General features: G+C 39.1%; 1 protein-coding gene across 1 annotated transcript in view; it reads left to right on the forward strand.

Annotated features, from left to right (window-relative positions):
- Positions 1-15,532, forward strand: part of LOC139286188 (NT-3 growth factor receptor-like) — a 219,478-nt gene that overhangs the window by 121,364 nt on the left and 82,582 nt on the right. Inside the window, exons 8-12 of the mRNA XM_070906923.1 lie at positions 5,939-6,051; positions 6,429-6,612; positions 9,875-9,898; positions 11,185-11,231; positions 13,181-13,283. Coding sequence (XP_070763024.1) covers positions 5,939-6,051; positions 6,429-6,612; positions 9,875-9,898; positions 11,185-11,231; positions 13,181-13,283 — 471 coding nt within the window. The remainder of the gene's footprint in view (positions 1-5,938; positions 6,052-6,428; positions 6,613-9,874; positions 9,899-11,184; positions 11,232-13,180; positions 13,284-15,532) is intronic.

Below are 15,532 nucleotides of genomic sequence, written 5' to 3' on the forward strand. Positions count from 1 at the left end.
AACAAATTGCTGATGAATTCAAATAGACTATAATACATCTCAGCTGCAGTGGAATTATCAATTCATCACAAATTATGCTATGATTATTTCACAATACACTCGCAGAGGCATTCTAAATAGACAGTAATTTGTGTGGCAGTACATCTCATTGGCTCAGGCCATATGATTATTAGGCATCATATGGCCTGAGCCAACTGAGATGACGCCAAAGGAATATATAATAATATTCAAATGTCATACTATATGCAGGATGTTATAAGTGCAAAGTGTTCACGAGCAGAGGACATGTTTATTTGTTTACAGCAAAAATCTATTCAATTTATCAATGTAATCTAATATGCACAAATGTGTTGGAAGAGTATGGCATCCCTGTCATACTCCCCTGCAAACCTGTGCATGACAATGTAAGACACTCATGAATGCACAATCTGCTTTCAGTGCGAGCTCCACCCGCGCGTCATGCATATATCTCGCTCTGCACCCAGAGGCTTGAATTTAAAAACACTGGGCCACTGAGGAAACTATTTTAAGTGGCTCTGTACTGGAACTTAATTTTTGCAAGTTAGCAACATGAGCCAAAATGGTGGTCACTACCTTCAACTGCATTTGTAAGCTCCGTCATGAAGCACAGACAACTATTTGAAGCTGGGATGGGTTTTAATGGCAGGACTGGCAGGATAGATGACTCAGACCACAATATACATTCATCACCTTTCACCCATACACCTCCATGCATGTGGACACAGTCGGATTGTTTATTGATTCTGAGAGGTGCAGTAGGTATTTCTGTGGTTTGTTGTTATGATAAGGATACATAATCAATATATTTTGCTTATGGACATGAGCAATATTGCCTGCAAGAGAAATACAAAAAGATGCAACAAAGATGCAGTCCATATGAATAAGAAGTGGGCAATAAAGCCTAAATACTGTCTGTATGCCAGAAAAGCACAATGTTGATATCTTTGGTTGAAAAATTGCCCATTAAATTAGTTCCAACCATTCCCTTTTGTTTTAAGGCTGTAAAGATCCCGCAGGGCCATTCTACAGTATTTATAGTCAGTCATCAAAGAAAAGTATGCTGTGTCTGGACTAATATGTGAACAGATGCTTCAGCAAATAAAATGGATCTGAATCATAAACGTGAAGTAGATTTGTACCTAACTTGAAAAGGACTATCTTATCTATTTATGGACAGAGCCATGCTAGCTGTTTCCTCCTGTTTCTGGTCTTTATGCTAAGTTAAGCTAACCAGCTGCTGGATGTAGCTTAATATTTGTTGTACAGGCATGAGAGTGGTATCACTCTGAACATCTAATTTCCCAAAATGTTGAACTGTTCCTTTAACTTGAGTTACATAGTTAACTAGCAAATAGCAGTGTCCAGGCAGCCAAACGAAGTTCATTCCTAACTGCTTAGGTAGTTCAGTCAATACAGAAAGGATAGAGAGGGGGAGTCAAAGACATGCCTTCACTGACGCAGAATCTGCTAGAATCATGTATATGAACGAATAGCCTGGTTTGTTCCAAGTAAACAATATTTCCAAATATGATCAAAATCAGGATAAGACCCAGAACTTTTTGGTGGTTTTGGTGTTGGCTAATATACTGACTCTAGATTGTAAACCTCTGATTAAAAATTAACTGGTTCTCACTCGCTAAACTAAGAATTCTATTCTAATTCTATTCAATTAAATGTAAGTCCGGCGGTTTCTGGCTGGGTTGTTGGAAGATGTTGTGGCCAGTGATCGTCTCAAGATCCGCTGCACTTAATCCAATCCCTTCGCTTCCTTTTTATGATGTTGATTGTGTTTTTCTGTCGTAGGTACTGTTCTTCAGTGATAAAGGCAGAAAAATAACACAGGAAGCAACTATTAAAGGGGAAGCATGCCAATTTTCCACATCATTGTGTGTTTCCAGGTGTTGGGGATTACTAATGCATATGTGAAACAAGTGGTATAAAGCCTTTAGTGTCTCTGAAGAGAGCTGTGTGAAGTCTGATAAATGTCCTCAAGTGATGTCACTTGAGTCAGCATCGGTTGAAGACTACAATGGAAAATGAAAACGATCTGGGGGTGCTGAGTTAGTATAATGTTCCGTGTTATACCAATGGTGTACTCTTTTACATGACAAGCACATTCTCTAACATGCTGAAGCCATGCTATCATTCTTTCAGGTTCTATAGGGCCCAAGTCCTGCTCAGAGGTCTGGACAGAGGTGGATAAAATATAGCAAACAATTGTTTACTTTACTACTTACACTTCCAGCTTGTCAAATGGGAATATTTGCTTGTTTTCTTCATTTCTATAATAGTTAACCAACTGTCTTTGGATTTTTGACTGTTGGTTGGACAAACAAGCCATTTTATGACATTTTATAAACCAAAGATTAATCAGGTGATTGAGTAAATAATCAGTGGATTATTGAATAATGTAAATAATATCTATAGCCCCTCCTGGAACCCAACCTGGTTGAGTGTGTCTAGTAGGTTGGACACTCAGAAACATAGACTATCCACAGCAGGTGATATTTACGCCAGTATAGTAGTGACTGCTCTTTCCTGCTGCCCTGTGAGGGTCTGCTTGTGCCAAAAGTGTGATTTGTGTATTGAATTGGCAAGGTCTTTTTCTATATAATTACATCCTCTGTGTTTATTTTTTTTGTTTCATTTTGTCTTCCTGTCTACCATCTGTTAATGCCTGTTAATGAATGCAGTGGGCTACATTTCCCAGCTTATTGTGTATCTGAATTTGTGTGTTGTGTGCGGTCAGCTGTTGGTTAAGGAGGGGTTACATATTTCATTTGAGCCAAAGAAAATGTCAGTACTGTCTACTGTCATTTTAAGCTAACACACAGCTGTTGATGCATTTGATTTGGTGATGTTGTATCTTTGTACCTGCTGTTGAACGGACGCTGTCTTGGTGTGTTCTTGTGGAGTTTCCTCTCTTGTTACCTGTCTGCTTTGAGATCATCACTCACTGGTATTGCCTTTATCTTTCTCTTTGTTGTTGTGTTTGTCATTGCTGTTGTCTTTGTCTTGTCTTTGCTGTTCATAGTATTTACAGCACGATGGGCCTCACAGCAGTAGGGGTTTGATGCTCCTGTGCTACATCCTCGCTACCTCTATATAAAGTGCCCTATATCAACCTACTCAAACATTAGCCGTGCCATTGTAGTTTTCCAGACATCAAGCAAGACGGCTAGCTGCTGTCGTTACATCCCATTGATCCATGTCTTGGGCTTGCAGCCAATGTTGTACTGCTTATCGATTCACCAGAGAACAGCCAGCCGTTCTCTTTCAGCAGAGACTTTTTCTGACTGGAAGTAATGGAAAATAATCATAATAATGCTTCCTCGAGGATATAATTACGTGTTTACTTTACGGAAAGGCCTCACTGCATGCAGTTCAAAACAAACTGTGACAAATTACTGACATCTTTGCAATGACTTGATTTCATGTTCAAAACATGACAAATACAGTGCAGGCTTTCAGGGTTTCTTAAAACGTGATTACATGCTGCAAACAGAGTTGAGTGACAGAGTGATTGTTTTTTGGCACAACCAAATGCACCAAACTTGGAAACAACATACAACGCAGTCAAAATGACATGGCCATAAAAATGCTTGCTCAGCCAGCAGGTTTATACAGTAATTTTTAATTTAATCAACCACAAAAAGCCTTAACTCACAAATAGTGAGAGCAGTTGCTTTCATTATCAATACAAAGCTCCCATGTGTGCAAATGTAAAAACAGCACTGCATGCTGCTATCCATCTGCGACAATGGGCTGAAAGCACCACATAGACTGCGCCAGTTCTTATTCTTTGATGCACAATCATATAAAAGTTCTACATGTGAGGGCTGCAGTCTCACCTACAGGCCAGACCAGAGGTTGCCTGTGTGTGCATAAGAGGAGTGCTTGTCTTTCTGCGCAGATAACAGTGTTGATAAAATGTTACACCCCATTGAGAAGCTGTGAGGTACCTAAACACTATTGGGACAGAATTTTCACTCACACTTAAGAATGACCAAAATCTAATTGTCCAAGTATCATGAAACAGTATCCACAGTTGACTGATTTCAATATATAGACCTTTTTAGTGCAGACGTTATGATTACGTCATGGTGTTTGCTGGAGGCAAAACAAAGGCAAAACACGTGCGAATCACCTCAAAACTGCTTCTGTTTGCAACTCACAATTCATATCACTTAAGGTTAAACAAAGTATTGTCTATTGTAGGTTTGTCATGCCCACCTAATCAGAAATTGGCTAACTTTGAGGAATAGGTGATTTCTCTTGTTATGCTAACTCTTTAGCGCATTAGCTAACTTTTTTAGCTAGTTGTATGGCCAGAGACAAAACTCATCTGTTAAATTTTTGCATTTCAAGTCTTGTAGGCCTACATGACCTTTCAGGACATAGTTAAAGGCATGTAAAGATTTATACAACCTCAGTTTCTTATTACTATACACGCTTGGTTTCCCTATCAGGTAGGTGTAGCGCTAAATGTCTGGCCATTCCACTGGAGGTAATCCTGTCAGATGGTCCATCCACTGAGTGAGCATGTACAGGTTGGTCTGGACCCATTGGTTCATGTTAACTTTAACCGAGTGAGTGGCCGTACATATTCTGAGAAACTCGTATTTTCTTCAGCCATCTTTAAAAAACAAGCCAACGAAACTTGCAAGCTAGCGTTAGTTAACACGTTCTGGGAATTATTCTGCCCCCACCTAAGCTCTGCCTACAAAAAACACATCGTAATATTCACTAACAGAGAAGGAGTCTATAACAACTCATGACCTCTCCTCAAATGCAACACTTAGCACAAAATACATTTCTGCCCCACTTGTGATATTGTGCGCTCAAATTTTAGAGGCTAATGCATGTGACTTCTTTGCAAAGGATGCAAACAGAACTACCATTCACTCTTGGTGGTGCAAACGATTTTTTGACTCAAAAAAAAAAAATCATGTCATAAAATCATGCTTATTCACGAATGCACAAATAAGAACACGAGAGGGGTCTAACAGAAAGTATGTTTTGAGACCAGTCAGAGGACACATGGTGGGTGTGCGCCGAGTGTGTGCTAGCTACAGCTAACATCTGCACAGTTATGTTGGAGACTAAATGTGGACTGCAAAAACACACGTGGACAAATACAAACAAATAATCTGTGGAAAAACTATCCTTAATGTCCTATCAGAACTCACCTTTAACCTGCAATAGCAGATTTTTGGCCTCTTGGGGGCAGCAGAAAGAAGCTTACAACAATGATATGGTGAATGTGTGAGTAAAAAGTTACCTATTTAAATAGACTTGATAATTACTAGTATCCAAGGGTGTTTTCATCTATCTGACTATCTGACGAAGATACTGTATATGTCAGACATACACATACTATAAATAATTTTTGAGCATCGGGAGCCTCTGAAACTCATGCAAGCAACCCTAATCATATATCCTGTAGGATGTGTGTGTACACTTGAAAGGATATATTCCATTTGTGGTGGAACAACCAATTACAGCGATCGTCTTGCTGGTGCTGGTTTGAATTTCTTACGGTCTGCTGTGGTAACACAATGACACTGTTGCAGCAGCAAATTGTGTTTGCATTTAGATACAGTTTTGTCAGTCAACAGAGAGAAACATGAGAATGGACACACGAAAAAACACGCTCATACACTCATACAAATCGATTGGAACAGATTGTGATGAGATCATCATATTAAAATGGTAATCTAGATATGTCGCCATTATATCTTTGTTTTCTCTCTTTGCTTCTTGCCCTTTCATGTACTGCAACAGTACATCAAGTGTAATTAGAGGCTGTAGTGGAGGTATATGTGACAGTGTAACACAAAAAATACTTGTATGTCTTCCTCTCTTTCAATTACAAAGTGAACAGTGCTCATCCTTCTGTTCTCTTTTGTCTCTTCAGTTCCGCCCTCCATCGTGAAGCTGAACGAGCCAGAGCGCCGCCATGACACATGCATAGAGTTCACTGTTCGAGGTTCGCCCCACCCGGTCTTACGCTGGTTCTACAAAGATAAGGTGTGTCTGATTCATCTGGCAGTGGGTGAGAAAATGACCAGTCACATCAGATAAATGTAGTGGAGTAGCCATTGTAATATTTGTCTCTGAAATGTAGTGGCAGAAAATATAAATACTCAAGGAAAGTACAAGTATCTCGGAACTGTAGAAATACTCTAATGGAGTAAACATACTTAGTTACATCTCACCACAGGTCACTGGATTTTGTATCAGGGAGGGGGTGGGGTGGCCTGGAATTTTCTTTGGCTTTCAGAGGACTGACTGAAAAGTTTGGGAACCACTGGTCTGATGATATTTTGATGACGAATTAATATCTTGAAGTGTGATTACTCTCAACAGGTTTGAAGGTTACTGTTCATTTGTTGCTCCCCATTCAGGAAATTACCCACACTGAGTATGTGCGTCCTGATATGGATATTTATCAGGACTACGTAGAGGGCTGCCTAACCTTTAAAAACCCAACACACCACAACAACGGCAACTACACTTTAGAGGCCACCAACTACCTGGGTGTAGCCACCACTACTGTGTACGGGCACTTCCTCGACAAGCCCTTCGATGGTAAGTTGGGACATTGTTAACATTGTAGAGATGTTGAGTTTATGTCATATCTACTACCACGGCATTTGTTTCCACATTTCTGTGAAGAAACGATCAACACCTCTTTGGAAATAAGAGATAAGAAAGAAGCATGTTCACTGAAGAGGTACAGTGAAATTGTCATGGTTGAGTAATATAGTAACATAGTTTTAATATTGCATCATGCAAAAAAGTAACTACTGCTACCCAACACACAGTAGTATTAATAAGTAGGCAGGTTTTGTTACTTACTTATCTAGTAGAAAGAATGCCAACTGTGTCGGTTTGGAACCCTCATGTTTTTTTTAAGAACTTTATTGAAACAATTATACAACAAGTTTACAGCTTATGTAAAAGCCACAGATGTATAAGATGTACGGTAAAAGCGCTTTACTCTTTCTGTTTTGGTTGCCATGGTGGATGCAGTTTGTGCCATAACTTGAGCCTTCATTTTCCCGGGAGATCATACCCGGTGGCAGACAGACCTGCACAGTGAAAACCAATATAAACACCAGATGATGTCATTATTCTTAGCCATTATATTGTGAAATCAATATGTATCTCATAATGTAAAGGTAATAATGTAAAGTTAAAGCAAAAAACTGTTTTTTAATCAGTTCAACAGTGTTTTCTCACTGGAATCATATGATATCATACGGTGATAACTTCCATTTAGCCAAAAAAATATGCTTTATACTTTTTATACAAGTCCTTCCAAGTATTCACTACATATATTATGTGAGTCCGGACACTGGATGTAAACTGCAGCTTGACGTGTTGGCTGAGGCATACAACCACGGGGGGGTAATTCTTAGTTTTTCCCAAAATCAACGATCAACTCCTTGGTTGGTAAAAAAAAATATGGCAGTGGAATCATCATGATTAGCTGTGAACAGTTGAAAACCCTAAAACTAATCCAGATCCATAATTTTTGGAGGTGATAGTTTAAAGCGGATTCCAATTACATATGCTAAACATGTTCGATATGAACATAACCGCTCTGACTTTTCTGAGGCTCAGTCTGGAAACAATGATGATTTTGAATGTAAAACCCGAAACCAGTACAGTATCCCAGTACCCGATTGAAAACGCTTGTCATGGCAGAAAACAGTTAAAATGGGGCTTTAAGTTTTGTAGTGTGTTCCTGGCTTCCCGGGGAGGCTCCTCTGCTGCAGGACCTGACAAAAAAAGAAAAATGGATGGAGCAGAGAAACCCTTGAGGAAAATCTGCTGCAGTCTGCAAGAGTTCGGGAGACTACTCATTTTTTAACAGGACATTGACACAGAACATACTGCAAAAGCACCTTACCCTAAACATTTTAGAGATGTTAAAAAAAAATAATGTATAATGTTCCAGACCTCACTCCAATTCAGCTTCTGTGCCATGACTTAGTTCATTTGATTTTCACAAATACTTTACATTCAGCTTGATGGAGATTGAGCAGAACCTACAGAGATGAATAGCTGTCATTCATGCCAGAGGTGGCTCCTTCAGATGTTGTGGTGAATACTTGTGTAATTAGTTATAATCAGTACTTAATTTATTCTGGTATCAAGTTAAAATCTCTGCTAGTTGGTCCTGCAGTCAGCAATATTCACAAGAACTGCAATATTTAAGTGTGACAGTGTTACTGGACGAAAAGGCACAGGGTCACTAAAATCATTGGGATGGACGGACAGACCAATCAATCAACCAATAAGAGCGACCTTTGATTTTCTTCTTTTTGGTCAACCTTCAATAACTTTAAATGAATAACCACCATTGAGGTTCGTAGGAACCAAACACTGAGATACAGACGAAGGAAACTCTCAGCTGCCTGAGTACAAAGTCATTTCTTCCTCGGATTGCAGAATGTACAACAAAAATCTGTAATACGAAGGGTCTAGATTCAGAATGCATAACAACGGCATTCTCCTGGCAATCAATTTTTAAACCTTTCATACTAAGCTCCTCCTGACGCGATGTGACGCTCCTGGTTAATAATTCAATCACTCAAACACAGAACTTTCTTATTGGCATGGATGGTGTGTCATTACGCTGTTGCTAAGCAGAACACCTGTCTACCGAAACCATCCCCTACTTTCTGGCTTTTCTTACAAAAACAACACAGGCTATGTTAGTCTTCTAGCATGTTCTTTTCATCTTCGTGTGCTTGACTATACTTGCTTTCTTATCATCAGTGCTTCATATTTCCTTATGATTTAACTAAACACACAGAGATTATGCAAGTAATGTATTTGCTTTGATTTTATTAAACCCATGAAGGTTATACATTGGGAATTTAAATAACACAATTTCACCCTTGTTTGCATAATTTCAGTTTATTACAACTTGGGTATTACTAATCATCTGACTGCACGTGTTTCCTGCTGTGTTCGACATTGGTTAGTGATGCCGCCCTGTACTGGGTTTATGGAAACAATCTGATAACTCTATATCGCCCATTTGAGGACTGAGGTTTGTTGCCTCCATTATTAGATTAGGGCGCACGTTGAGTATGTTCACCGGAGTCGTGCATTTGAGTTCTCGAACTTGCTTGGAGCCTTCAATGCAAACGTTCAGTACCAGTACAGGAAGTAGTGTGCTCTTTAAGTAGCAAGGTTAGAGTGGGAGATGGATGTGCAATGCCTTGTGTAATGTCTTTACATAACCCTAACCTTAACTAAGTGTTTTAGTTGCTAACCCCAACCATACCTTAACCATAGCTGCCATGCACATATATTGTAGAAATAAATTGTTTAAAAAAACAGTGTCATTGGATGTAATCTGGAGTGCTGGAGACCAGTATTAACATTCTGCCTGACGATTGGATTCCTCCAGTCCAGGTTTAGCCCTCAGGTCTCAGGTTTAGCCCTCAGGTGTCTCGCAGCACTCTGTTCCCACGGGGATCAGATGTCAGCCTCTTATCAGCAGCACTCAGACTGTTTGTATTGGATGATGTGGTGAAATAAAGCTTATATTTGGTCTAAGTGTAAATGAGATGTGGAGAATGAAGAGCTATATTTAGACGAGAGGTGATGATCTTGTTAACAGTGTTATTTCTGGTGTTTTGCTCTTTTCACACCTTACCCCCATGCTCTGTTTCTAATCTCGTCTTTAACTATGTTCTAGCTTCTTGCCATTTTTTGTTTTCATGTCTTGTTATCCCTTTCTCATGTACACCCAAACATGTATGTACTTTGACTTGTCTGTACAGTATGTCTTACAGTATCATTTCTACCTTCCCCACTTCTTCTTTCACAGGTCCAGAAACAGATTATGATTATGGTAAGTGCTTTTTACAAGAATCTCATTATAGTACTATGCTTTTGATTCTGAGGGTTGTCAAGTTAGCTCTTCATCATGACATCCTCTACATATGTAAAAGGCCCCAAACGTCCACGCTGACTTAGATTTTCTATGATCAGCTTGTGTGCACATTGTCATAGAATAACTATATTAATATATATTCATCATAGAGTATGACTAGTGCTGAAGGTTACTGACCTGAAACACACACAGCCTTTGAGATTGTTCTTTAACACATGATTCAGAGTCTAGCATGTATAATCGCTGTTCTATTTGAAATGAACATAAAACATAAAATAAATATTTAAAAATGAAAATGTGTCTGAATGAACTGTTTTGGAAATTAGAAACAAGGTTTAGACACCTCCAATTAATTACTTTCAATTAATTGCTGGCTTGCCTAGATAAAAGGGTAAACTAAAAAATACCAATAAATAACAATCAGAAATACTTTATGGATCCCCGGAGGGAAATTGTACAGTACCGGTGCTCCCATTCAAGAGTAGAAAGTAGCATAAATTTAGAAATAAAAGTATGTACAAAATATAAAAATAAGAAATAGAAAATAAAAATACACACATTTACAATATTTAAGTGAAAAATAAAAGTAAAAAAATATATACATAACAATGTATATGTATGTGTATATATATATATATATGTATGTATTGCACTGTTGTGTATGACTATATGTATTGCACTGAAACATTTAAAGAATAAATAACAATGAGGCAGTATGTGTAATGCATTCATCAAAACTACATTAAACTTGAATTTGGAGAAGGTGCCAAATAAAATGCCACCAGTAAAGCATTTACTGCTGCAGTGTGCTGATCTGCAATTTCATTTTGCACATATATTGATGCTGACATGCAGGTATCTGCCTGAAACTTATTGATAATACTGGTTTTCTAATATATCTGTTAAGCTCTAGTCTCAACAACAGATGGTTTTTAATGATCTTTATAAAGATAAGGAGTTATTGCAAGACTGTCGCAATAATTGTACTTGATTGTATAGACGATATTGTGTCCACTCTCTGGCTATTAAATGACAAAGTCTAAGTAATATGTCTTTGACCTTCTTGTGCATGCTGCTCTTTTTTCAAACTGTGTTGTCATTATTGATTTGAGTAGCTCTGTGTTTATTATTTTTTTCTTTATTGTTTTATGTGTGGTGAGTGGAGACGGTCTTTCCACCCGCTGTGTCCCTGTGGAAGCAGCAGGGCAGTAAACTGTCTGTATCTTCTCGTGTTTTTCTACCAGTAACCCCGACTGCCGAGACTCACAAACCGGAGGAGGATACTTTTGGGGTAAGTGACTGAAATATTAAACATGTTTGGCTGAGATTTAGGCTTGTGTTTCTTTCATTGGCCCGGATCACCCGGGTAGAGAAACAAAACCTATATTGAAAAACTCATAATCACTGCTTAGGGCTGGGGAAAATGTCTAAATACAATATTTCTTACCACCATTGTGATTGTGATTTAAATTGCTATTAATTTCTGTAAATTAACTCCAGGCCTGTATAGAGTGCTGCAGGAATGAGTCCTAAAACCCGGAAATGAGTTAGCATTTTTACACTTCCGGTTCCCTCATCTCGAAGTCAATGGGTTTGTTGAATGGTTTTCATGTTTTGTTCTACGAAAAATGAAATACATTAGTGAATTTTGAAGCTTTTACGTGTCTAAAATGACTTTTTTTTTTACTGCTGGCGATTCCATTGGCACTTCAAAAATCATAAAAGTGGTGTTAATTAGTGATGAAGATTATCTTGTTGAACAAAACGTGTAAGTATCAGAAACTTTTGTTTGCCACAGAGCTTATTTTCTGCAGTAATCCAAAATCCCATGGAAAAATCCTATTGGCTTTTTGTTGAGGGAACCAGGGTGATGCTAACTTCCGGGTTTGCCAACAAAAATACGTCATCCCTGTGGCACTGCATTGGTGATCTCGATTGTTTTACGTTTGAGCCGAGCATATTTACAAATGTATCTTCTACATGAAAATAATCAGATAAAGTGGTGAGGTTGCTTGTTGTTGAGGTCCTGCCACTGTTGTGTTTTCACATCAGCCAAAGAAGTAAGAGAAAAAAGTTGCAAGAAAGTCTCAGCTTATTTTTATCGAGTCAGACTTGTCTTGTGTTGGACTGGTCTATTCTAGTCTCTGGTCTCGATAGATAGAGCAGCTTTCAGTGACTCAGGAGTCCCCTGGACGTCTAATTTCTCTCAGACTGAGGAGCGACTTTAAGGACTAAAATGTTTCAATTCAAGGACTGACACACTCCTTATTTTGTGTCTCCCAATTCCACCAGTTAAGAGCTTCTTTTAGCCTCAAGCTTTGGCTACACTGAACGCGTAACGCATGCGGTTACATAGGCGTAGCCAGTAAAAAGAGACACTCGGTGACACATCCGTTAATTTTGGGAATTGAGTTGACAGCAGCCACTGGTTTGTCTGCCTGTATGTCAACTCTGGGAGACACCGACCATTATGTTGGAGCACCAGTGAAAGGAAGAAAGAAAAATAGGTTTAACAAAGGAGAAGAAAGAAATCTGAATATTTTGCTCAAGAAGTGTTGAGAGCAGAGGGTGTTATTTTAATCCTGCCTTTTCTTCTTCTTGCTCCATTCACTCTCTGCCATTTGCTTGTATCTGCTGAAATCCCCTGGTGGCTGCTGAGCCTGAGAGTCGGTTGGAAATGTAATTGAGTTCATCTTTTTCCTGTAATTGACTGGGAAAAAGATAACCGTCGAGGCTGAGGTTTTGAAGGAGCATAGTGGGTTAGTGTAGGTGTGTGTATGTTGGTGTGTTATTTCTGTGTACAAGGTTAGCTTCTGTGTAATATAAATGCCTGCATTCATGCATCTTTAAATCGAAGTGTATGTGAGTATGACAGGTACAGATATTGTCATATGGAATGGGGGATGAAAATGTGAAAATGTGGAAATATGTTTGGTTGTACTAGAAGAATGCATGGTCATGGAGTAATTCAGTCAAAAATAGTCATCCCCTCGGCAACTTTAATACCGTTCTGCCCATACATTTTAATATTATGTACAAGTGATGTTTCTTCTGAATATTCACAGCAAATTTCCTGGAAATCAGGTGCATAGTTGTAGAGGTATCTTACTCTGGACCACGGGGGTCCAGACCAACCAACATCACCAAATTTATTGTAGAAAAATCAATATCCTTTCTATCTGCGATGATTTGCCTAACATTATTTTTCCTTTCGTCCTCCTTCCCTTTCTTGGTCTGTAGGTCTCCATAGCGGTGGGCCTGGCAGGGTTTGCCTGTGTGATGCTGGTGGTTCTCTTTCTCCTCATCAACAAGTATGGACGACGCTCCAAGTTTGGCATGAAAGGTAAGACGGCAGTTCATCTCTCTGGCCCATTTGCTCTGTCTTTCTGAAGATTTGTCATGTCTTTAAAATCAGGCTCACAGTGTGACGTTGGTCTCGAATGAATCTCAAAAGATGTGACTGCTATAGGGCTGTGAAGGTACAGCATCAGTACTCAAGGCGTAGTCAAACGTCTTTGGCAATATCTTTGTAGTATTCATACATCTGTATGTAGTTTGGTGGGCTGAATGGAAGAATGAATGAGTGTGGGAATAATGTTGAGATGGAAAGACAGAAGCTTGAAAAGCATGAAGGGAGGAAGCAAGTGAGTGAGGATAGAAAAGGGTGCAGGGAGGAAAAGATGTTGGTAGAGACGTGGGACGATGATAGAATCGCGGAAAGCTTAACAGAGAAGAGGAATCAAAATCAGTGGTTGGAAGAAATGTAGGAAAAAAAGAATGGAAGGACAGATAGAGGACACAGTGTAGGGCTGCATGTTTATGGCCAAAATGATAATCCATCCAAATATTTTGATCCATATTGAGAATATTTACCATGATTATTTATTGATTTTAGGGACAAGATATCTTTATTGCACTTTCACATTCAAATAAACAGAGCACCTCTTTCACTTCCATGTTGTGCTGCTGATGTACAAATCTTTGCATCGAAATAAGACTGGTCCTTATTCACAGCGCGTCTCCTGGAAGCCAATTAGAAATAAAATTGTACCAAAACTTTTTACGGTGGCGTGCATTTTTAACGTCAATATCGCAGTCGATCATCTTCATTCAATTGTGGGAAGCCAATATCGTGATGGAGATAAGTATTCAATTAATTGTGCGGCCCTAACACAGAGTTGTTTTGACTGCTTGAACAAAATAATATGTTGTTGCCAAAGCAGTTTACAGAAGATTCACTTATATTACATTACATTAAATACACAGATGTCGCATGCAGGTTCTATATTATACTGATACAGTCCTTTCTTTGAATCTTCACAATACAATACGGTACGGTACGCTACAACTTTATACAATTACTTAATACTATATACATTTTTGGGATCTTGTGTTGGTTGTGAGTTCCCCAGCCTCTGGCAGGTAGCTACAGGTTTAGCTGCCAGAGGAGCTGCCGTCCCTTGACCTGGGAGAGCTGCCAGTTTCTCGTCTGGGGTTAACATCAGGAAGTTTGTTGTTTCCCCGTAGTGGAAATTAGTGAGGAGAAAGTTCTCACAGTGCAGGAGGAGGTCCACGCTCCTCTCTGGACTGCCAGTTGGTGGCCTCTGAGCCTGGATCTGGTCTCTGACAGAGATACGTTGTATTCTGTGTTTAGAGTCAAACAACAATTTAGTCTATTCATTTGTAAATATAGATATTTTGACTGATTCATAATTAGCTTTATTGTGTTGTGTTTTGAATCAGTGCTGATGGGAGCCTGGTTGGTTAGCTTCAGCATCAGCTGTTTTCAGGGTTCAACTCTTGGGTGTTTTCGTGCTTTGAATGAAAGCGTGTCTTTTGGACTTGTCCAAAACGTTGTTGCCCGTTTCTCTGTGTTTAACAGTAATGGGGAAATGTCCCTGTTCTGCTCGGCAGGCGTTATTTAGTGTTTTCCTTTTCGAGTTTTTTTTGACAGGATTCATGTGTGGAGGGCCTCATTTGGGAGTTTGTCCCATGAGTCATGCTCCAATCTGCTGAGCGGGCCCCGGATCTCACTTCTGTCTGTTTTTTTCCCCTCCTTTCCTCTTGCTCCCTCCATACCGTCTGTCTTTCCCTTCCTCTTCCTCTCTAGACGTGTCTCCCTCTCTTCGCTGTAGACTTTTCAGCAGTGATTTCTACATCGAGGTGTCCTCACATCTGTCTAAACTGTCAATATGAAAGAGAGGAAAAGCTGTTTTAAGGATTTCAGCTGACCTGAAGTCAATGCAGCTTGGATCAGAGTTGAATTTATTATCTACTGACCAGTAATAAGGTGGTGGTCTTTTTGAGGGGTTGGTGTTGGTGGGACCTGGGTTTATTGAGGTCTATTGAAGCAGTTGCGCAGGTGTTTTACGTTTCTCAAGATGTCGATGTAATGGAAATGATTAGCAACAAATGATTAGAAACTGTAATCCATGTTTTTATCTTTACAACCTACCAAACAAACAGGTGGAGGTGATATCACAGAAACGTGACATGAACATCTATGTTAGATTTTTTCTGAAAGGATATGTTGTGTATACATAAGTAGTGCAATTATTACTCCATGGACATAATAGTAATAATAATAATAAT

Source organism: Enoplosus armatus, chromosome 6 (genome assembly GCF_043641665.1).
Source record: "Enoplosus armatus isolate fEnoArm2 chromosome 6, fEnoArm2.hap1, whole genome shotgun sequence".
NCBI lineage: Eukaryota > Metazoa > Chordata > Actinopteri > Centrarchiformes > Enoplosidae > Enoplosus > Enoplosus armatus.